The following is a 22,274-nucleotide window of genomic DNA, read 5'->3' as shown; positions in this document are numbered from 1 at the left end:
TTCTTCTTCTTCTTCTTCTTCTTCTTCTTCTTCCTTCTCCTCCTCCTCCTCCTTCTTCTTCTTCCTCTTCTTCCTCCTCCTCCTCCTCCTTCTTCTTCTCCATCTCCTCCTTCTTCTTTTTCCTTCTTCTTCTCCTCCTCCTCCTTCTTTCTTTCTCTTCTTTCCTTCCTTCCTTTTCTTTTCTTTTCTGTTCTTTTCTCTTTTCTTTTCTTTTCTCTTTCTTTCTTTCTTTCTTTCTTTCTTTCTTTCTTTCTTTCTTTCTTTCTTTCTTTCTTTCTTTCTTTTTCTTTCTTTCTTCTTCTCCTTTTCTCCTCTCCTCCTCCTCCTTCTCCTTCTTCTTCTTCTTTCTTCCTCTTCTTCTCCTTCCTCTTCCTCTTCTTTCTTCCTTTTTCTTTTTTCTTCTTCTTCTTCTTTCTTCTTTCTCTCCTTCTTCTTCCTCTTCCTCTTCTTCCTCTTCTTCTTTCTTCTTCTTCTTCTCTTTCTTCTTCCTCTTCCTCTTCTTTCTTCTTCTTCTTCCTCTTGTTCTTTCTTCCTTTTTTCTTCTTCTTCTTCTTTCTTCTTCCTCTTCTTCTTCTTCCTCTTATTTTCCTCTTCTTTCTTCTTCTTCCTCTTCTTTCTTCCTCTTCTTCTTCTTCTCTTTCTTCTTCCTCTTCTTCTTCTTCCTCTTCTTCCTCTTCCTCTTCTTTCTTCTTCTTCTTCCTCTTCTTTCTTCCTCTTCTTCTTTCTTATTTTTCTTCTTCTCTTTTCTTCTTTTTCTTCTCTTCTTCTTCTTCCTCCTCCTCCTCCTTCTTCTTCTCTTCTCCTCTTCTCTTCTTCTTCTTCCTCCTCCTCCTTCTCCTCCTCCTCTTCCTCCTCCTTCTTGTTCTTTCTTCCTCCTCCTCCTCCTCCTCCTTCTTCTTCTTCTTCTTCTTTTTTTGGTGAGACAGAGTCTCACTCTGTCACCCAGGCTGGAGTGCAGTGATGCCATCTCAGCTCACTGCAACCTCCGCTTCCTGGGTTCAAATAATTCTCCTGCCTTAGCCTCCTGAGTAGCTGGAATTACAGGCATCTGCCACCATGCCCAGCTAATTTTTGTATTTTTAGTAGAGATGGGGTTTCACCATGTTGTCCTGGCTGATCTCAAACTCCTGACCTCAGGTGATCCGCCTGCCTTGGCCTCCCAAAATACTGTGATTGCAGGCATGAGCCACTGTACCCGGCCTGGAATTTCTTTTAAGGGGTTCACCTGAATAAGGCAGACCCACACAGGATAATCTTCCTTTCCATAAGCTCAAAGTCCTAAGATTTGAGACTGCAATTGCATCTCCAAAGTCCCTTCACCTTTGCCATATTCTGTGATTCAGAAGCACAGCATATGTTCTCTTCAGACCAGGGGACAGCATCACACAGGGCATGTACACCAGGGGTGAAACCTTGAGGGCCCCCTGAGAACCCTGCTTACCCCACCACCTCTGACCTCTGGGCCCTGGTCACCTGATGTCGCTCCATCCAAGTAGGTAGTCCCTTTTCTTTATTATTCCCATCACATCTCGACCAGAGCTTGAGCACTATTTTAAATAGTTTACTTGCTTATTTGTTTACTTGTTTATAGTCTGTCTCTCCAATCACACCATCAGCCCTCTCAGTGAAGGGCTCCATCTATTTAGCTCTCCATTGTCTTCCCAGCATCCACTCATGTGCCTGAAATGTGGTTGGCACTTACTACAAACTTGCAGAATGAATGTGGAAGGTAGCTGGATGTCTCACAAGGGCATCATTCAGCCTTGTTTTCATAGATGGAGAAAGGCTGATTGTAGGTTTCAGAAGAGCAGGGTTGCCAGAATTGTCTGGAGGTCTAAGCACCATCTGCTGTAGGGAGAACACTAGTTAGGATGATGGCGTTCACCTCCCAGCGTATTTTATCTATGGCAGCTAAGATGTAGGATCCCAGGAGCAGTGGACAGTAGTTTCTCTGCACCACAGGTGGCTCCATTGTGCAAGGAGTGCGCTCCTTTGTCCCTCTGGGTTACACGGAAGCAAAAGTGGCCTGTTCTATGGTTCATGTCCTGGTGTCCTAGAGCTGACTCATACTGGCTCTCAGCTGTGCACATTTCTCCTCATCAGGGTGTGTTTTTGTTTTTCTTGAAAGCTGATTAATCAGCACACCACTGGTTTCACAGAACATTTAGAAATAAGTGGATTTTTGTAGTTGCCATATACTTAATCCTTCTAAGAGTTCTATGAGGTAGGTGCTGTCACCCATTTTACAGGTGAGGAAACAGAGGCTTAGACAGATGCTGTCCTGCCCAAGGTCACTGATATTCGAACGCAGGCCCTGTGTACTCCAGGCCATACCGCACTGGCTTGCCTGTCTAGCTCCAGGCACTCACCTGTCAAGCTCCCAGCCAGGAAGAAAAACAGGCAGTGACAGCTTTGAGTGCTTGCTTTTCTGTAAGGATGCAGGATCTTTTCTTTGGATGCTCTGACGAAGTAAAGGGATACACTTCAGAATTACCTGAAACTCTTTTCCAAAGTACATGTGGCCAGCTCCACTCCCTGAGATCATGATTTAGTAGGCAAGTCTGGGACTGTGGATTTTGGAAAAAAAAACAAACTAAAAGCCATGCAGGCTATTCTGCTTGGGATCTATGATTTGAACCACTGCTCTTAGATCATTAAAATCCCTACTCTTATTCTTCAAGTCATCTTTCTAATGTTGGTATTTAGGGACAGAATTCAGGTTTCTTTATTCATAGTGGGGGGATTTTAAAATCCTAGCTGCTTTAAAGTGTGTTTCAGGCAGGTGTGGGAATTTCAATGACCTTTTGGCTAGAATAGAATGCAAGTTGCAGTTTTTACAATTTGTCAAGTTATGATAGAGAGAAAGACTGACTGTTGTCACGGAGGAAGAAGGTGAGGCCTTTCCTGGTTCTGAGTGAGGTGCACGCCTCACGTACTGTGTCTGTGGGGGGATTTGTGCCTCCACTAGGCTGCACTCCTTCCTCATCTGTTGGTTTGGCTTGTTTAGAAGCTGCTTACCTCTCCCTTCTTTTCTCTTAAACCCTAACAGAGGGGTGAATTCAATCAGGTTTAGTAATCTCTGCCTGAGACCTAACTATTAATTATTCCACATGATTGGTGCCTGCTGTTCCCACAATGCACATATTGTATTTCTCTGTTTAGGGGAAGTTGCATTTGCCAACTTTCTATTGATTTACCTAGATTCTTGGCACATTTTTTTGTTTTAAATAACATCGGTAAGAGTTCAGAGGCAGTCACAGATAAGCGATGGCTTGCCCTTTTTACCCAACAGAAGACTCTGGAGAGCTTGGGAGATTGTCAAATGGTCACATAATGAAGGAAGGGAGGATGGGGTGATGTGGACCGGTAGGAAAAAATGCATAGAGCTTGAAATGGGATCACAAGAAATGGGCTCATGAACTGCAAACTTCAAAATAATTTCTGGCTACATCTTGCCTAGACCCTCTCCATTCCTCTTTCAGTGAATGCTTTTCTGTGCCTTTCTGATTCATTCTTAACCCCTATATTAAAAATGATGTCATTTCTCAGATTTTCCCACACTTCCTTTCTTCCTGGGGCCTGGAAGGGCTCCCCATGTAGTTGATCAGGGCCAAGATCCTAAACTTCCATCTGGCAGCCTGGACAATTTTACTGGTGTTTCCTTCTATTTTTTAGCTCAATGTTTCCGAGACTGCTTTGGAGGCCACTTTTCCAGGGACCTGTAAAGATGTATGGAAAGCTCTTGACAATGCCCTCCTTGGGGGAGGTTCTTAGTATCCACTAGGATAGGATTCTTTGTAGGTTTCACTCGGAAAATCTTTCTAGATTGGTTCAACCCAGTGTTTGTTCAGCCTCAGGAGCACAGAGCATTTCAGAGGCAAGACCGTGCAGGAAGCTAAAACACTGCCCCCTTTCTTTTTTTTTTTTTAAGATAGGGTTTTACTCTGTTGCCCAGGTCAGAGTGCAGTGGCATGAGCATAGCTCACTGCAGCCCCAGCCTCCTGGACTCAAGCAACCCTCCCACCTCAGCCTCCTGAGGAATTGGGACTACAGGCTCACCCCACCACACCTAGCTAATTTTTTTTTTTTTTTTTTTTTTTTTTTTTTTTTTTTGAGACGGAATTTCGCTCTTGTTACCCAGGCTGGAGTGCAATGGCGCGATCTCGGCTCACCGCAACCTCCGCCTCCTGGGTTCAGGCAATTCTCCTGCCTCAGCCTCCTGAGCAGCTGGGACTACAGGCACGCGCCACCATGCTCAGCTAATTTTTTGTATTTTTTAGTAGAGACGGGGTTTCACCATGTTGACCAGGATGGTCTCGATCTCATGACCTCGTGATCCACCCGCCTCGGCCTCCCAAAGTGCTGGGATTACAGGCTTGAGCCACCGCGCCCGGCCTTAATTTTTAAAACTTTTTGTAGAGACAGGGTCTTACTATGTTGCCCAGGCTGACCTCCAAATCCTGGGCTCCAGCGATTCTCCCTCCTTGGCTCTCAAAAGGGCACCAACTTTGAAACTTGCATGTGAAAGTTTAGGTCTGGGCTCTGCCCCTTTTCAGCTGTCTCAGTTAGGGCCAGTGACTTTACCTTTCTAGACTTGAGTTTTCCTGTCTGTACAATGGGGCCAAAACATGTATCCATAACAATGTGGTGTGGATTCAACAAAATGAACTGCATCTAGTACATAGTGAGTGTTAATTTTCTAAAAGCAAGGAAATGAGGAAATGCAGGCTTAGGTGTCCTGATATGCTCATCTCAGGCACAGATACTTCCTACTCATTTATTTGATCTGATCTGCATACCCTGTCACCACTTCCAGGCCTTAGACTTGGAGGGTCCTTCATCCCAGTTATGAAGCATTTTTTTTTTTTTTGAGACCAAGTCCCACTCTGTCACCCAAGCTGGAGTGCAATGATATGATCTTGGTTCACTGCAGCCTCTACCTCCTGGGTTCAAAAATTCTCCTGCCTCAGCCTCCCAAGTACAGGTATTGATCGACTTACGACCCACGCAACTTACGACCATTCGACTTTACGACCACAATCGCTAGCCACGACTGCTCCGTGTCTGGCAGCACAAACGTTGCCCAGCTGGGCGTACGACAGTGCGGCCCAGCTTCTGGCAGCACTACCATCTCCGTGTGCACCATTTCAACTTTACATATAGCCTACTCAACTTATGACCACATCGTGTTATGACTGGTCCACGGTCCCGAACATGGTCGTAAGTCGAGCACTAGCTGTAACTAGGATTACGGGCGTCCATCACCACGCCTGGCTAATTTTTGTATTTTTAGTAGAGATGGGGTTTTGCCATGTTGGCCAGCATGGTCTTGAACTCCTGACCTCAAGTGATCTGCCTGCCTCGGCATCCCAAAGTGCTGGGATTACAGGCATGAGCCACTGTGCCTGGCCTCAAAGCCCCCCCTCCTTTTTTTTTAACCCTCTCTGTTTAAATAACTACTAAAATTGCTTTAAGCACCTTTCCTTCAATTATTGAAAACAAATTCTTGCTGAATTCTTTTTGTCCAGTCTATGATCTTCCCTGATATTATCTCTAAAGATGAATATAATCTGTGTGTCCCTGTACCTCTGTCCTCTGCATCTCTCCCTTTCTTTCCCTCCCTGCTTCTTTTCCTCTTCTCCTTCCTCCCTCTTCCCCTCTAATCCCCACCATGCCCCTTCTTTTTCTCAGTAAACATTTATTGAGAACCTGCTGAGGGGCAGGGATTGTGCTAGTTTCTGGGAATATAAAATAATTAAGATTTGGCCAGGCACAGTGGCTTACGCCTGTAATCCCAGCACTTTGGGAGTTTGATTAGTGCGGATCACCTGATGTCAGGAGTTTGAGGCCAGCCTGGCCAACATGGTGAAACCCGGTCTCTACTAAAAATACAAAAATTAGCCAGGTGTGGTGGTGGGTGCCTGTAATCCCAGCTACTCAGGAGGCTGAGACAGGAGAACTGCTTGAACCTGGGAGGCAGAGATGGCAGTGAGCTGAGATCATTCCACTGCACTCCAGCCTGGGTGACAAAGCGAGACTCTGTCTCAAAAAAAAAAAAAAAAAAAGTAAATTAATATGTGCTCTCTGGCCTAGGATGGCCCATGTGGGTATGTGAAGGACAGGACTGCAGCAGAAATTTAGTATGGAGGATCAGAGCCACTCTGCAGGAGAAGCCTGAATCCTTTATCATTGCTCCTCATGTGTTATTTCATGCTATGTGCTTAGTTGGATCAGCTGCTCCCATAATCAGTGTTGTCTGTTTGGGGTCATGAGCTCCCTTGGGAATACAGATGAAGCACCTAGAGCAACCAGGGCCAGGATATGCTATGATCAAAGATTTATTCAACGACTTGATGTGTATGGATAGCATCAGACCAGCAAAACAGGCAGGGCACATACTTGAAATCTGCAGAATGAAGATATTGCACATGCAGCTTACAGATGAATGCCTTTCTTAACGTTTTTTTCAGCTTATGTCACATATAGAGAAACTTCGAACCTCAAAGATAGATGATCTAAATGCAAGCAATGTTTTCTACAAGAAAAGGATAGAAGAGCTAGGGCAGAGAATCCAGGAGCAGAACGAACTGATTCTAACTCAGAGACAGCAGGTACGTCTGGCGGCAGTGTGGCACTGGCTTCTTTAAGCAACACAGTGTAAATAAGGACATGTGTTTTTGCTATAAAGCATTTCTAAGTAGTATAAGGTGAGGAATATGGAGTATTTTTCCCCTTGTGATTGCTTGTAAAACTTAGTGCAATAAAATACATTTTTAAAGGTATTGAGAAGCAATATGTTGAAGATTTATAAAGTTCAAAATTAATTTGGTTTGAAGGTAGATAAGAATTTCTTTCAGTAATTACATTAAGAAGCAGCCAAATCCAAATGCAACTTAAAAATCTTTTTTTGTTATTGTTGTTAGATCCAAGATGTACATGGACAGGTTTTTTACGTGAACATACTGTGTAATGGTGAGGTTTGGGTAATAACTTTTGCCACTATGCTTTTAAAGTCCATAGCCTTAGGTCTCTGGAGGATTTAGTGAAAAGATTAATTTACTAACAACATTATCTGTCCATGACCCTGTGTGTCCCTATCTAATTTCAAATGTATCACTAGAAGACTGTATTTTTTGCAGATTAAAGAGTGTACCTGTAGTCCATTAAACAGTGTCAGTGACCCCAAAGGTAAGTGGATGGAATCCCTGTGCTGCCAGTGAGGGGGGCCTCCCCAATTGCGCTGGGCTTCAGAGGATGGGGGCCCCACTTGTTTATATGTGCTAAGATGGCATTCTTCTTGCTGTATTAATTTGGTAGATCTGTCCTCTATTATTTTAATTTGAGAGATTTGTTACCACAACCCAGAAAGGTGAAGAATTTTAAAAATCTAAACTATCATGTAGTTGTTTCATTTTTTAAATCAGAGTACTATTAGGCACATAATACCTGCTTGGGAACCATTTACCTCTTAACTTATACATTGTAGAACAGAGTTATGGCATACAAAGGCACAGGGTCTGTTGACAGACTGGGTTCCACTCCCATCTCTGGCACTTCGTAGCTTTGTGAATCTCTGCTTCAGTTTCCTCAGCTTTATAGTAGGAATATGAACAGTGTCTCTGTCTGTTTTCTCTGCTATAATAGCATAGCACTGACTGGTATTTATAAAAAAACAAAAAACAACGTTTCTGGAGGCTGGGAAATCCAAGAGCATAGTGCTGACATTTGGTGAGGGTCAACCCACAGTGCAAGGCATCACCTGGCCAGCTAATGCCTGAGACAGAGAGAAGAGATTGGGCCAAACTCCTCTTTTTAAATCAGGAGCCCTCTCTCAATAACTAACCCACTCCTACTGCTGTTGCCACGTAACATTGTTACAATGGCAGTTAAATTTCAACTTGCATTTTTGAGGGGACATTCAAGTCATAGCAAATAGTAACTACATCATAGTCTCGTTAGGAGGATTCAATGGGACAATATACATGTTAAGCCCTCATTAAGTTAGCCATTGTTATTGATATTAAGCTCTTAGTAGGCCAGGCACAGTGGCTCACATTTGTAATCCTCACACTTTGGGAGGCCAAGGCAGGAAGATCACTTGAGGTCAGGAGCTCGAAACTAGCCTGGGCAACACAGCGAGTCCCCCATCTCTAAAAATAAAAAATAAAAAATGAGCTGTGCATGGTGGCAGGCACCTGTAGTCACAGCTACTTAGGAGGCTGGAGTGGAAGAATCACTTAAGCCCAGAAATTCAAGCCTGCAATGAGCTACGATTGCACCACTGCACTCTAGCCTGGGTGACAGAGTGAAACCCACATCTATAAAAAACAAAAACCAAAAAACTCTTCATTATTATAAAGTGCTATAAAGGCTTGTTGTGTTATTCTCAACTTTGGCTATTTGGGGGTTATAGGCTTGTTCTAAGCTTAGTGGGAATATGCATAACCTACTGACTGCAGCAATGATAGCCCACCTGTTTCCATATCATTCAAGAACCCCCCCCTCACTTTCTCTCTCTCTCTCTCTCTCTCTCTCTCTCTCTCTCAAACCCACAAAAGTCCCTGGCAAGCATTGACATTGCAAAAGAAAACAAAACAAACAAAAAAAGGAGCTAGACCAGACCAGAAGGGAGACTGGGAGCCTCAGGTTCAGGGTCCCACTTCTGTCTGGCTTCCTTCCCAGTGATTCCATTCAGTCCTGGTTCCCGCACGTCTCAGGTTCTGGAGGAATCTTTGTCTATTTGAGGAATGCCAACTGGGGGTGGTACTGGGGTTTATGAGCTGGGTTTCCTCCTTCTTGTTTTGAGATAAAGACTTGGGGAAAGAAAGGGCTGTGGTTCTCCTCAACTCCTCTTCTAATAACAAGAGCTCAGGTAGGGAGGAATACCTGCATGATTAACTAGATATCATAACTATTTGACTGGAAAGCAATTCTGGGAAAAATTTAGCCTCAAAAGGATTTATGTTACACATATTTATTCTCTTGGTGAAATGCTATATATTGGTACATTCCATTTATTGTTTTTCATGGGGGCACAAATTAGGATAAGGGCTACAAAAATTTGATCCATAGCTTGTGATTTTTTTGTTGTTGTTGTTCATTTATTTTTCTGTCATTTCAGGAACTCCTTTAGCCTGGCAGACTTTTGAATCTCAGCCAGCTGCTCCAGCTGTGCCTAGTAAGTTCCTATAATAGATGCAGGGCTCTAAAGGTGTCTTTAAAATGCTAAACCAAAGCATAACTTATTATTTTTAGAGACTTTTCTATGAAAACCAATGTATTTAGAGATCGTGTAATGATTTATTTTGATTCTTGGTTTTGACCTAGTTCTAAAACCCAAGACCATAACTATCCACGTGATTTAGTGGTGATGTTGATTAGCCATAGCTATTATCTCACAATTTGTCTAAAAAGGGACAACAAAAATTCCTTGGCATCACTTCAGTTTATACTTGTAGACTTCTCAAAGTGACACACTGTGTGACTGCGTGTGGTGTCACCACAGGCACTGCTGACACTCTTGCTGCTGCAGGCTTTGACAGGTGCCCTGTCTGTCCCCACTTGTGGTTAGTCTGGCCATCTGCTCTGTCTCCCAGAGCTGTCAAGATTCTGCAGTAAACCAAAACGACATAATCTTTACAGTTTAGAAACTGACGGATGGTTGTTTAAAAGTACTAGCTAAATAGTTGAAATAGTTTTGCTTCCACTCAGGAAGGAGTAAGGGCAGACAGATGTGCCATGTGCACAGGGATCTGACCACGAGAGGAGCGTGGGCTGAGGCTGAGCACAGGGGCACGGACCACGCACATGGGCCCAGGAATTGCGAGAGCACTGTGTGGTGACTAAAGGACATTCTTGAGCGTGTTTTGGAATTTGGCACTATTGGCTGGAAAATGCTGATGCTTTTAAGCACTCGGTCCTCCTCAGAGGCTTCTTGAGAGGAGTTTAAGTGCCAAGAGTCGGGTTGAGGGAGGAAGAGATGCTGAACCTATATCTTATGAGATGAAAGAAAAAAACACATCTCAGAGAAGGACAGAAAGGTCAGATACTAAATAAGTCAAACAAAGAATATTCAGCAGCTGACCAAACTCAAATATACAAGGAAGAAAAAAATTTTTAAATCCAAGGCTATATTTAGAGTGGTTTTCTCCAAATGGAGTATGCAAAATTATCTATTGGAATATGGGAAAAAATTATTAGATGTTATTTTTATATATTAATAATCTCATCCTTTGAATTTTTTCATTTTTTGTTTTAAAATGTGCATATTTCTATTATAGTACATATAAAATTCACTTAAATAAATATGTATGTATCTAGGGGAACTTTTACTGACTGGGGAATGTGGTGAAAAAATATGATGCCACTGTCTCTAGAAAATTCCAAAAATAATAAATAAAAATAGGCCCATACCCCCATAGATAGGAGTCCCTTCCGAGTGAGGCACTGGCTCAACCCATTCCTCTTCCCAGCATACAAAAAGGATCTAAACGCCAAGGTTCTAATGATGGCAGGGAAGTTCTCATCACTTAAAAGAAAACATATACTCTAAAGTTTCAGATCAGAAAATCTAAATCACAAAGTGAAAGTCAGCTTAGGAGATATGCAATAAATAAATCAGATCTATACCCAGTAAAATGAAGAATTGTGATGTCTAATATAAGGCAGATATGGTCAAACCTGTTGATTCCACCCATTTATACCCTTGGTGATTTAGACACTGGTCAGTCATTTACTGATTGACTACCCTTTTATAATAAGGGGAATGAATTCTGTAGTTTAGGGAAAAGACCAAATTATAATCAATTTTAGCAGCATAAGATCTTTTGTTTCTGTAAGCTGGAATAATATCTAAATCAGGAATACTTAGTATGCTGTATTTTTTTTTCCTGTAAAAGGCCAGATAGTGATTTACATTAGGCTTCACAGGCTAGATGATCTGTTTTGCAACTATTGAACTCTGCTATTGTAGTGTAAAATCAGCCATAGACAATATTTAAGTGAAGGAGCCTGGCTGTGTTCCAATAAAAATGGGCAGTGGACTGGGTATGTCTCATGGACTACAGTTTACCAAAACTTGATCTAGATTATATAAGTTGTAAATGGGTATGAAGGCAATATTTCCAGAGTTTGTGAGCAATTTGCAAATAGGAATCGAACACTTTCACTAGAAGCCATTGTGAAGACAAAAAATGTATACCTACAGAAGCAGCTGATGGCTGGGCGTGGTGGCTCATGCCTGTAATCCCAGCACTTTGGGAGGCCGAGGCAGGTGGATCACTAAGGTCAGCAGTTTGAGACCAGCCTGGCTAACATGGTGAAACCTCGTCTCTTTAAAAATACAAAAATTAGGCTGGGCGCGGTGGCTCAAGCCTGTAATCCCAGCACTTTGGGAGGCCGAGGCGGGTGGATCACGAGGTCAAGAGATCGAGACCATCCTGGTCAACATGGTGAAACCCCGTCTCTATTAAAAATACAAAAAATTAGCTGGGCATGGTGGTGTGTGCCTGTAATCCCAGCTACTCAGGAGGCTGAGGCAGGAGAATTGCCTGAACCCGGGAGGCGGAGGTTGCGGTGAGCCGAGATCGCGCCATTGCACTCCAGCCTGGGTAACAAGAGTGAAACTCCGTCTCAAAAAAAAAAAAAAAAAAAATACAAAAATTAGCTGGGTATGGTGCCTCATGCCTGTAGTCCCAGTTATTCAGGAGGCTGAGGCAGGAGGGTCTCTTGAGCCTGGGAGGCAAAGGTTTTAGTGAGCCGAGATCATGCCGCTGCACTCCAGCCTGGGTGACAGGAGTGAAACCCTGTCTCAGAAAACAAAACAAAACAAATAAGTAGCTGAGGTTTGTGGCCAGTATTTTTTAGGGTAAGATTCAAATTAAAAGTCTGTCTTGATGTAATAAAGAAGCAGTAAACTAATAGACAAATACTGTTTAGTGAAAACAAACTGGACCAATAAATAGTCCAGAGAGAACTCTCGGATAAGAATTGTCAAATATTGGAAGAAGGCTGTGGAGAAATTTAATTTTCTGGAGAAATTTAAATTAAAGAGCATTTAGTCTTATTTAAGTTGGCTAAAGCCCTCTCTACAGGCTGTGACTGAATTAATACCTTCACATAATGTCTTCCAGCCCAGTGATTAGAGTACTTTTCAAAACTGGTTTATTGTGTATGAATGTTCGCTGCAGCTTTATTCATAATAGCTAAACAGTGGAAACAACCTAAATGTCCATCAACTAATGAAAAGGTAAATAAAATGTGGTCAGTTTATAAAACAGAATGCTGTTTGCCCATAAAAATACATGCTGATATTTATATACATACTACATCATAGATGAAACTTGATAATATTATGCTAAGTGAGCAAAGCCAGATGCAAGGGACCACATATTGTATGACTTCATTTACTATAGAAATGTCAAGAATAGGCAAATTCAAAGAGACAGATAGTAGATTGTTTCTTGGGGATGGGGAAGGGGCAGAAATGAGGTCTGATGGCTACTGGGCATGGGCATTTTGAAGGAGGTGATGATGAAAATGTTCTAGAATCAGACAGTGGTTGTGGTTGCACAGCCCTGTGAATATGCTAAAAAAAACCCCACTGAATTGTGTATTTTTAAAAGGTGAATATATCTCCATAAAGCCGTTATGAATATAAGTTTAGGTTAGTTGTGTAATATCTTCGTCACTTGAAATATTTGCCCCTTATGGTCTCTATGTATCTTGACAAATTTGAGGCGTATTTGGCTATCATCAAGTTCAGATGCTTATGCTTTAACTATGGAACTTCTGAGTCCTTCCTTTTTATGCTGTTTCAGTGAATACCCCAGCTCTGCACACTTTGGAAACTAAATCAAGTCTGCCAGTGGTGCATGGTAAGTTTCAGTAATAGTCTCAGTGTTTTATGTGCAGTTGCCACCCTGAGTTAGATAACTTATTAACCAAAACTGCTTCTATGGAGGTAATTATGTAAAACAGGAAACATTTTAGTGATTGCAAAACAGTTATTAAAACTGCAGTCTTCATAATACTGTTGTAAACTGGACATACCTACCGAAGTCTTAAAGTATAAAAGGTACGTATAGGTATACAAGGTGGCCACACTCACAAGTAGAGATTTTAACTTTGAGTAGTGTCTTGATTATTTATGATTTTGTGGAAAGTAGTAGGTGTTGGGTAAGAATGAGGGTGACCTGCTACCAGACCAGCCAACCAGCACATGCCACAGGGCACATGTGGTTGTTTTTATAACTTTCAATGTGGCAGCAAGTCACCTTTTCTAAACAAACAGTTTGAATGACTGGTTGGGAAAATCTAGAAAAGACATGTGATGGAAACCAAAGGAAATAGGTAGGAACCACTGGGTGAAATCATTGTCAGGGTTCAGTTCTTGGACCAGATCAAAAGAGATAATTGTTATTAACATGATCCAATAGACGGGCTGAATATTTGTAGCCGTAATTCACTTTTTATACAGTGAAAGTGCTAACAGTTTTTATAGTACGTTCTTTAATATGATGTTTTCCTGTGGTCTGTTGGATATTACAAACAAATTAAGACGAGAGAAGGACCATCTTTTTCCTGTCTCACATACAGTTGCTCTGGAATCCAGTGATTATTTCACTCTTCTTTCATTTTTGGTCTTTTAAAAAGGTTACTCTTAAACCCATCATCTAACTGGTCCGTTTAGTGGCACTTCTTGTCTTCAGAAATATTGCGGTGTGTATATCATGAACTTTAGTAATAATTTTAATCCTTTTTACTCATGACTGACTCATGAAGTGTTTATCGCACCTTATTTTTTTTCCAAAGATCATTTCAGGAAGATCAGTTGTCTTGAGTATGTGATCACAATATGCAATGTCTAAATTCTCCATATATTGATCTTCTTATTTACAAGTGTTTGGAGTATGCAGTTTTTTTCCTTTAGGCTAGTAATAGATCAAAGCAGATTGGACATAAATAAATTTGCTTTAATAGTGAGCATATAAGAAAAGTATCTCTCGCAGTCATTCTGTATTCATATTATTTTATGTCAGGTCTAAAATCTCTCTGTTGCCTCCTTTTACTCGGGTTGACTTTTGTAAAGCATTGCTGGCCACTTCTCTTTTGCAGTTCAACAGTGTATTTTAGTTTCTTTGACTTCCCTGCCCCTCCACTTTGCTTTTGTTAGCTTTCTGTATGACATTACACATGGTCCCCAGTCTCTTTGTCATATATTTTTGTTGCTAACTAAAGGATACCCCAGTAGGTACATTAAGCTGTTAGGGGTTAATTCAAGGGTCCTGAAAAATCGATCATTTTTAAAGCATGTGTTCGTGGGGATCCTACCCTCACTGGCCCAGAGCTGCACAATTCAGTCATGCCCCCTTCCTGGCATCTGCTGGGATTGAAATGCTAGTTTTAAATGCCAGCCAGACTTGGGACAGGGCCCACAGCCCTTGGATGGGGATCAAAGCTGATCTGTGAGCATCTCAGTGGGCAGGAGCTAGGAAGAGACTTGGCCAGGGCTCACTGATGTCCCCCACCCCGTCAGGTCAGCAAGGGCAAAGCAGGGCAGGTTAGTCATGGATTGCGTAACGTTTATTTGCCCGTTCACTCTCTGTCCTTTGTTCCATCTCAAAGCTTGATGAGTTTCTTTACCATGAAAAATCTCGCGATTCCTTACTATCGTAGGTCAGGTCCCCTGGGAAACAGACTCATGCGGAAGTTTACGGGTGGAAAGTGGGGGTGCCCTCAGACAGCACTTGTGAGAAAAGCAGCATTGGGCAAAGGGGACCTCGAACCCAGACCCACCTGCACTGGAGGCCTCATCTAGTCCTGCTTCAAAGCTGCGGAGCTGGGATGAGCACTCCGGCTTGTCCTCCGCTGAGGTAGGGTAGGGCCACTGCCCCCTGCATTGATTTGTCATCTGATGAAGACTGCCCCGAGGAGAGGGTCAGCTAAAGCAGCCTGGAAGGGACTCCACTGTGAGCTGCTAGGAGCCAACATTGCCAGAGCGTCTGTCCTGAGAGGCTCTAGGTAAAATGGGAACCCTAATGAATCCCCTGCTTTTACTTCTGCTGCACAAGCTGAACAGCACAGGCAGTAGGTTCTGATTCTAAGGCACTTGATAGGATGAAACACAGGCTCTGGGGAAGATAAATGATCATGCTTGATTCCCATCCCCCAGTATGTATCTTTTCTGGACAAATCTCAAATTTTTAGTAGTATTTCCACCACTGGAGACCACTTTGCTCTTTGCTTATGGAGTTGTGACTAAATGGTGGTATTAGGATGCCCAGAAAATAAGGTATTCTTTGTTGTTGCTGTTAAACTGGCCCATACACCAATTGCTTAGTTTGCCTGGCCTGATTATGTGGCTCACTTTTAAAGCAACCAGTGTAGTGAAGATGCAAAATAATCAATTTTCCCAAAGTCTATGAGCACCTGCTAGATTCTACCTACACGTAAAGCCCTCCTTTAATTTGTTCTATAAAATGTGAGGGGCTTATGTATACCTGACTTTAATTGTATATAGCTACAATGAGGACCACAAAAACTGGAAATGTTTTTTTTTGTTGTTTTTTTGAGACCAGGCATTTCTCTGTTTCCCAGGCTGGAGTGTGGTGGTATGATCATAGTTCACTGCAGCCTCAACCTTCTGGGCTCAAGTGATCCTCCCACGTAGTTGAGACTGCAGGGGTTTGCCACCATACCTGGTTAATTTTTTAATTTATTGTATAGGCAGCATCTCATTATGTTGCCCTGACTGGTTTTAAATACCTGGGCTCAAATGATCTTCCTGCCTTGGCCTTCCAAAGTGCTAGGACCACAGGCGTGAGCCCCTGCACCCAGCTTAGAAACATTTTGATTAGACTTTATAATTATTTTTATGTTTTGCTCTCAAAGCAAGTATTCTACATCTTGAAATACTGAAACTTGATACAATCAATAGTTTATTGTCCAATACATGACAGGTAGTATGTTCCAGAGTTCTGTGTCTCTCGATGGGAAGAAAGATGGCCTCTCTCTCTGGACACCACTGGCCCAAACAGTGTTGCAGAAGTGGGATGGGGACTCTTGAAAGGAAGTCTTAGTTCAATGGGATTCAGCCCTCTAAAGGAGAATGGGGCTTATCCTTGTCAGGTGACCATGCTTACATGCAGTCGCAAGGGGAAATGTCTGGATGTGCCAACAGGATCTCCTAGACAGATATCCTGGAAAAGCTCAGGAGAGTCTTAAGTGAATATGTTTTTGATAGGAGTTAACATGCCATCTGTAGTTATACGTTTCTCCAGTGGGGTCCCGCCACTCCTGCCTCCCTTCCTTCACCAACCCCTGGGTAATGACAATTGTGGGCCACTCCTGAGCATAAGGCCAAGGCTGGCATGACGGAGATACAGAAATGAATTGGAAATGAAAATTTGTCCCCAAGGAACTGAGAGCTTATAAAGGAGACCACATGCTTATACCTATGGTGCAAGGTGAGAGCCATTGAGAAACGAAATGGGTATCCAAGCAGGGGAGAGATTTTCTCCATTTGGGAGACTCTGGGAAGACTTCCATAGCTGATATTTGGCCATTTGAGCCAAGTAGGAGGCAAGTATGTCGGGATGGCATCCTAGGCAAAGCAAACAGTAAGAAGGAAAAGGTGGCAGGAAAGCACTAGATGTGACTTAGCAGTGCAGAGTAATTACTCGGCTATGCATAGAGAAGAAGAGGAGATGGGAGGGAAGTGAGGTTGGTTGAGGCTGTTCATGGCACCTGTTGAGTACCAGGCTGCAGCTGTCCAAGGGCATTCTTGGGGCATTGTGTAGTCGCTGAGTGTTCTTGAGGCTGGTTGTGTAGAATTGGAGACCTGGGCTATGAAGGGCTTGGCCTAACCAGAGCGTGTCCAGAGAATCTGAGCTGGGGAGACTAGTTGTGGGTGTGGGTGATCCTGCATTTGAGTTTCCGCCCCAGGAGTCTGGGTTGTGGTGATGAGACTGGAGAATGAGTGGACAGATCAGCAGTTTGGTGAAGTGAGCAGGTGATCGGGGCCAGAGCCAGGGCCAGAGCCAAGGAAAGTCAGAGCACAGTGAACTCTGATAATGGGTGGACAGCGGTGGCATTTGGAGAAGTCAGGAAGACAAGCTTAGTGAGCACCAGTGGGCAGGAATAATAGCTTCATGGCCAAGTCCCCAGATTTTGGAAGCAGGTAGTCCAGATTGACAGCCCACCCCTAAGCCATGGGCTTGGGTTGCCTTGTCTGCCAAGTGCAGAGAATAGCCATGGCCATTGTGATGGTCCAGCAAGACACAAGCCACTGAGTAAGCTCTGGCCAGTGTTAGCTTCAAAGGTGGGCACGATGAGGTCCAGACAAAGTCAGCCAGGGGCAAAAGGGCAGGGCTAGGTAGAGGCCCAAGATCCTTTCTTCTGGAGACAGTGGTAGGAAACTGACAAGGTTTGTTTATTTTTGAAAGCCTCCAACAAGTTCATGGGAGAGTCAGATCTCTGAGTGTTCTCTCACCTTGGATCTCAGCTCAGGACAGGATCGGGGACATTTGAAGACTAGACTGGTGGCTTACAAAGCACAAGGAGGCCGGGTCCTTCCCTTCTGATGTGGGACATCAGCCTGCTTGTTTGGGGAGCTGGGGTTTGGCCAGCCTCACTTACCCAGCCCTTGCTATGGGAACCACATTCAGGAATCTGCCCTTCTACCAGAACTCTTCCTCTATACATAGAGGGAAACACATCAGAGCCTGGCAGTTTATCCTGAACCCTAGAGAAGTAAGTCATAGGAATATCCCTATAATAAAATCATAAATATGTGTGAGATTATTTCATGAAATTTTTATTAAAAGTTTCCACGTGACCTTATTTTGATCACAAAGTACAATAAAATGCAAACGGTGTGACTTCCTAAAATCTGAAAATAGTTATCCTCCTTAAATCTCTATTTTTAGCAGTTCAAACTAGTAATACAGCCAATTTGTATGATTTTTTAAAATCTTGATGCTATATAACAAGTTTGAAAAGCATATTTTTGGTGGTCAGCAGCGGTGGTACCTGGTGGACTTAAATGTTTCTTCCATGGCTATGTCCACACTTCAGCATTAAGGTGGTCTTACTTAGTCATAGGCTGTATTCCAGAAGTTCACTTGAAAGTAGTTTAAGATGCATTTCTCGGCCGGGCACGGTGGCTCACGCTTGTAATCCCAGCACTTTGGGAGGCCGAGGCGGGTGGATCACGAGGTCAAGAGATCGAGACCATCCTGGTCAACATGGTGAAACCCCGTCTCTACTAAAAATACAAAAATTAGCTGGGCATGGTGGCGCACGCCTGTAGTCCCAGCTACTTGGGAGGCTGAGGCAGGAGAATTGCTTGAACCCAGGAGGCGGAGGTTGCGGTGAGCCGAGATCGCGCCATTGCACTCCAGCCTGGGTAACAACGGCAAACTCCGTCTCGACTAAAAAAAAAAAAAAAAAAAGATGCATTTCTCCCATACAGCCAATGTTACATAGGTTGACTAGATTGCTGGCTAAGCTATAAGAACCTATTTATATGTACCTAAATCAATCAGTCAATCTGTCTATCTATCTATCTATCTATCTATCTATCTATCTATCATCTCTCTATCATTTATCTATCTATCTGAAATAGAGTACTAGAAATACCCTTTAACAAATAAAAAAAAGAGACCCTTTAAAGTAGGAAGCATTAAAACTGAAATACGCCTCTGTATCCCTGCCCTGCCACCTGGTGAGCACTTGGTAACTATTGGCCGTTTTTACCCTGGCCCGTCACCCACTCCCAGGTCTGGTGGTAGAATGCAGTGACCTCCCCCTTGGAGGTACAAGTGGAGAGCTGGTGGGGGGAAGTGCATTTTATCAGTCTCCAAGCTGAAGGTGAGTGAACCATGCACCAACTTTGCTGGTTGCCTTGTATCCTGTGTCTAATGCCTGACCACCATTATTAAACCGTCACCCAAAAACCTGACCTTCCTGATTATGGACATTTCCTTCAGTTGATAGGATAGGGTTTGGTTTTAATGTCTGCTGCTGGCAGGTTTCCTTGTGCAGGCACATAACATTTCTCTGAGAAAAGTCACCCAAAGACCTCATCTACCCTGAGTGTGGTTGCTGTTCTGGGGTGAGACTGGGAAGAGCCCTTATTCATTTGCCCAGCTGTGGGGCCAGAGCATTCTCCAGCCCTGGAACTAGGTCTTAAAATGCATCCATGCAGGTGTCTAAGAATGGCTCTCAGTCTAGCTGCTGACCCCTCTCCTGTCATTCCCCTTTTATTTTCTTGGTCTTACCACTTGAAAACCATGGGGTTAGCACTAGGAACAAATGGGAATCCCAGGGCCTTGGGAATTTTATAGTGTTTTGTAGTTGAAATATTTTCATTAATTTTGTTTAGCCACTTGATCAAAATACTTTATAAGTAATGAAGAGCTTTTGCAGTTGTGCCCTTGTGTCTTAAAAGGGTATTGTGCACTAGGTTGATGAATAAGAAACTTTAATTATTTAAAAATGTAATTTCTGTAGAGTGTAGTTAATGGAAAGTACACGGAAACAGAAGATGCCATAAAAGGTGACCATCTTTAACTGTCTCAACATTTTTTCCTCAGCAAATTCTTGCTATTTAGGCATGACTAAAATACCATGGAAGTATATCTTTTGAAATTATTTGAAAGGAAACTAATGTTACTTCGCTGTTGTCCTGTTTGTACTATTCTTATTTTTCCTTGTTAATAGAACAGGCATTCTCGTCGCACATACTGGAACCAATAGAAGAACTTTCAGAGGAAGAAAAAGGTAACAAAGGACTTGCTCAGGTTTACCTGTACGGGTTATGTGTGCATGCTGGAACCCAGGCCTGGAAAATATGAGCCAGTGGTTTTTATCCCACTACTTCAAAATTAGGAAAGACGTTTAGATTTGAATTTTACTTTCAACCCTCATGGAGTATTCTGTTATTCTATTCTTTTAATATTCTGTTCTGTTTTCCCCTGCTGCATGGTATTCTTATGCAAGCAGATGAAATAAGAAATTTCCTGTCAGGGAACTTGAAAAAAAATTAAGTCTTTATTTCAATGCGGATTGTTCTGATGAGATGACATATTGACACACACGTGTGTTGTGTAGCAGAGGATCTGAAAATATTTGTATCATAGTGGTGATTGATCATACCCTTAATCTGAAATGAATTGGTGAAGTGCTTATTTCCAAATTATTTTTAAGAGCAAGAGAAAGCATGTCTAAGTCCTGGATGTGGAATATTTACGTGCAAAACAATATCTTCATGTTGGAATTTGGGAGCTGTTACAGGTGTTGGGAGATAATTATTACTGCTTACTCATTTTATTTGATAGTTCTAAAAATTATTTTCTATCAATTAGTTTTTCGAGTTTATGAAGAAAGGTTTAATTATGAGGAACATTTTCTAATGCTAGATTTGTAGACTTTGAAAACAATTATGTTTGAATCAGTTTATCATAATTTTTTCTTATTAATTATAAGAATTCACCACATATCACTTCTTTAGGATACAGCAAATTGTCAATACTTATATTGGTTCTGGTTTTGTCATGTTTGTCAGGAAGATAAGTCAAATGATCTATATTCTAATATGTAAATTCAATATTTATTATAACTCTTCTCTTGTTCTCTAGACATTTGCCAATTTTTTTATTTTTATAAGGCTACAAATTGAGAATGGACTAAATCAGGCATATTCATAATACCTATATGATGAACACTTTCAATCTGATCTTGCTATGCTAATGGTCACTAACTTTTTAATATTTGTATGGGGTTTGTTTATTTTGTTTCCATGTATCTTTGTAATTTGTCTTGACTTTCTATATTTTAGACAGACTATTTAGTTCAGGATTGTGTACCTTCCTGTCCAAACGTTTGGCACTGATTTTGTTCATGTTTGTCACTGATTTTGAAGAGTTTGGTTTTAGCTGCTTCATTTCCTTCTTCTTTCTTTGTAATTGCTGTTCCAATGTTTAGAAACCTGCTTCTTTCAGAAACAAGAGTGACTGTAGGTACATTAAATTCATAAAGCAATAAAAACTTATTGAGGAAAATTTTAGGGGTATTCTGATGAGCATAATCTTAAAATATATTGTCACCCTCTTATGAGGTCCTCAGCCTTGTTCCATTGTTAAACAAATAAATTGCTGGGTGGCTCATTCCCAGATATTTCCAGCACCTTAAAGATGGCCACAGCCTAGACACCAAACAAGATCCTGCAGGTTAAATCGATTCCGTAGATGCTGACTTGTTCCAGCTGCACTGTGGGCAACTATTTTACAATTGGTTGCCAATATTTAATTGTAGTGCAATCTACACAATTTAATTATCTATCACTAGGTAATAAAGTCCCTTCCAACTCAGAAATTCTGATTGTTGTTTTTTGTTTGTTTGTTTTTTGTTTTTTTGAGACAGAGCCTCACTCTGTTGCCCAGGCTGAAGTGCAGTGGCACGATCTTGGCTCACTGCAAACTCCGCTTTGCGGGTTCAGGCAAATCTCCTGCCTCAGCCTCCTGAATAGCTGGGACTACAGGTGCGCGCCACCATGCCTAGCTCATTTTTGTATTTTTTCTTTTTTTTTGAGACGGAGTTTCACTCATGTTACCCAGGCTGGAGTGCAATGGTGCAATCTCGGCTCACTGCAACCTCCGCCTCCTGGGTTCAGGCAATTCTCCTGCCTCAGCCTCCTGAGCAGCTGGGATTACAGGCATGCACCACCATGCCCAGCTAATTTTTTGTATTTTTAGTAGAGACGGGGTTTCACCATGTTGACCAGGATGGTCTCGATCTCTTGACCTCGTGCTCCACCCGCCTCGGCCTCCCAAAGTGCTGGGATTACAGGCTTGAGCCACCGCGCCCGGCTCATTTTTGTATTTTTAATAGAGACAGGGTTTCACCATGTTGGCCAGCATGGTCTAGATCTTTTGACCTTGTGATCTACCCGTCTTGGCCTCCCAAAGTGCTGGGATCACATGCGTGCACCACTGCACCTGGCCTGGTTGCTTTTTAAAATTATTTGCTCTGTGCCACAATACAATACCCTGAAAACTCTGGGTGCATGGTCTGCTTAGCAACATTTAGCAGAGCTGAGCCACCGTCACCAGCTATGGAAGCAGCCTCCAGTTTGCCATAATCCCCCTCAACTCTTTTTGCCTCACATTGCCTTCTTTGCTTTGTGTAGGAATATGAGCTTCTGAGCCCCATAGGTTGACGAGAGATAGTGCTTAAAAAAATATTGTTGGGAAGTGATTTTCAACCATCCCTTT

The 22,274-nt window shown here is 42.4% G+C and overlaps 1 protein-coding gene across 7 annotated transcripts in view; it reads left to right on the top strand.

Moving 5' to 3' along the window:
• The window catches only part of DZIP1 (DAZ interacting zinc finger protein 1), a 63,808-nt gene that overhangs the window by 24,971 nt on the left and 16,563 nt on the right, over positions 1-22,274 (top strand). For 5 of the 7 annotated variants that reach the window (XM_032277494.1, XM_032277498.1, XM_032277495.1 and 2 more), the window contains exons 11-15: positions 6,471-6,611; positions 7,140-7,188; positions 9,122-9,178; positions 12,819-12,875; positions 19,723-19,782. In XM_032277494.1, coding sequence (XP_032133385.1) covers positions 6,471-6,611; positions 7,140-7,188; positions 9,122-9,178; positions 12,819-12,875; positions 19,723-19,782 — 364 coding nt within the window. The remainder of the gene's footprint in view (positions 1-6,470; positions 6,612-7,139; positions 7,189-9,121; positions 9,179-12,818; positions 12,876-19,722; positions 19,783-22,274) is intronic. The other 2 variants (XM_032277496.1, XM_032277497.1) reach the window with 2 other exon arrangements.

The sequence above is a fragment of the Sapajus apella genome, unplaced genomic scaffold (genome assembly GCF_009761245.1).
Source record: "Sapajus apella isolate SASKATOON/1434 unplaced genomic scaffold, GSC_monkey_1.0 scaffold9, whole genome shotgun sequence".
Classification (NCBI taxonomy): Eukaryota; Metazoa; Chordata; class Mammalia; order Primates; family Cebidae; genus Sapajus; species Sapajus apella.
The sequence above is the reverse complement of the archived record's forward strand: the minus strand, read 5'-3'. Positions and strand labels throughout refer to the sequence as shown.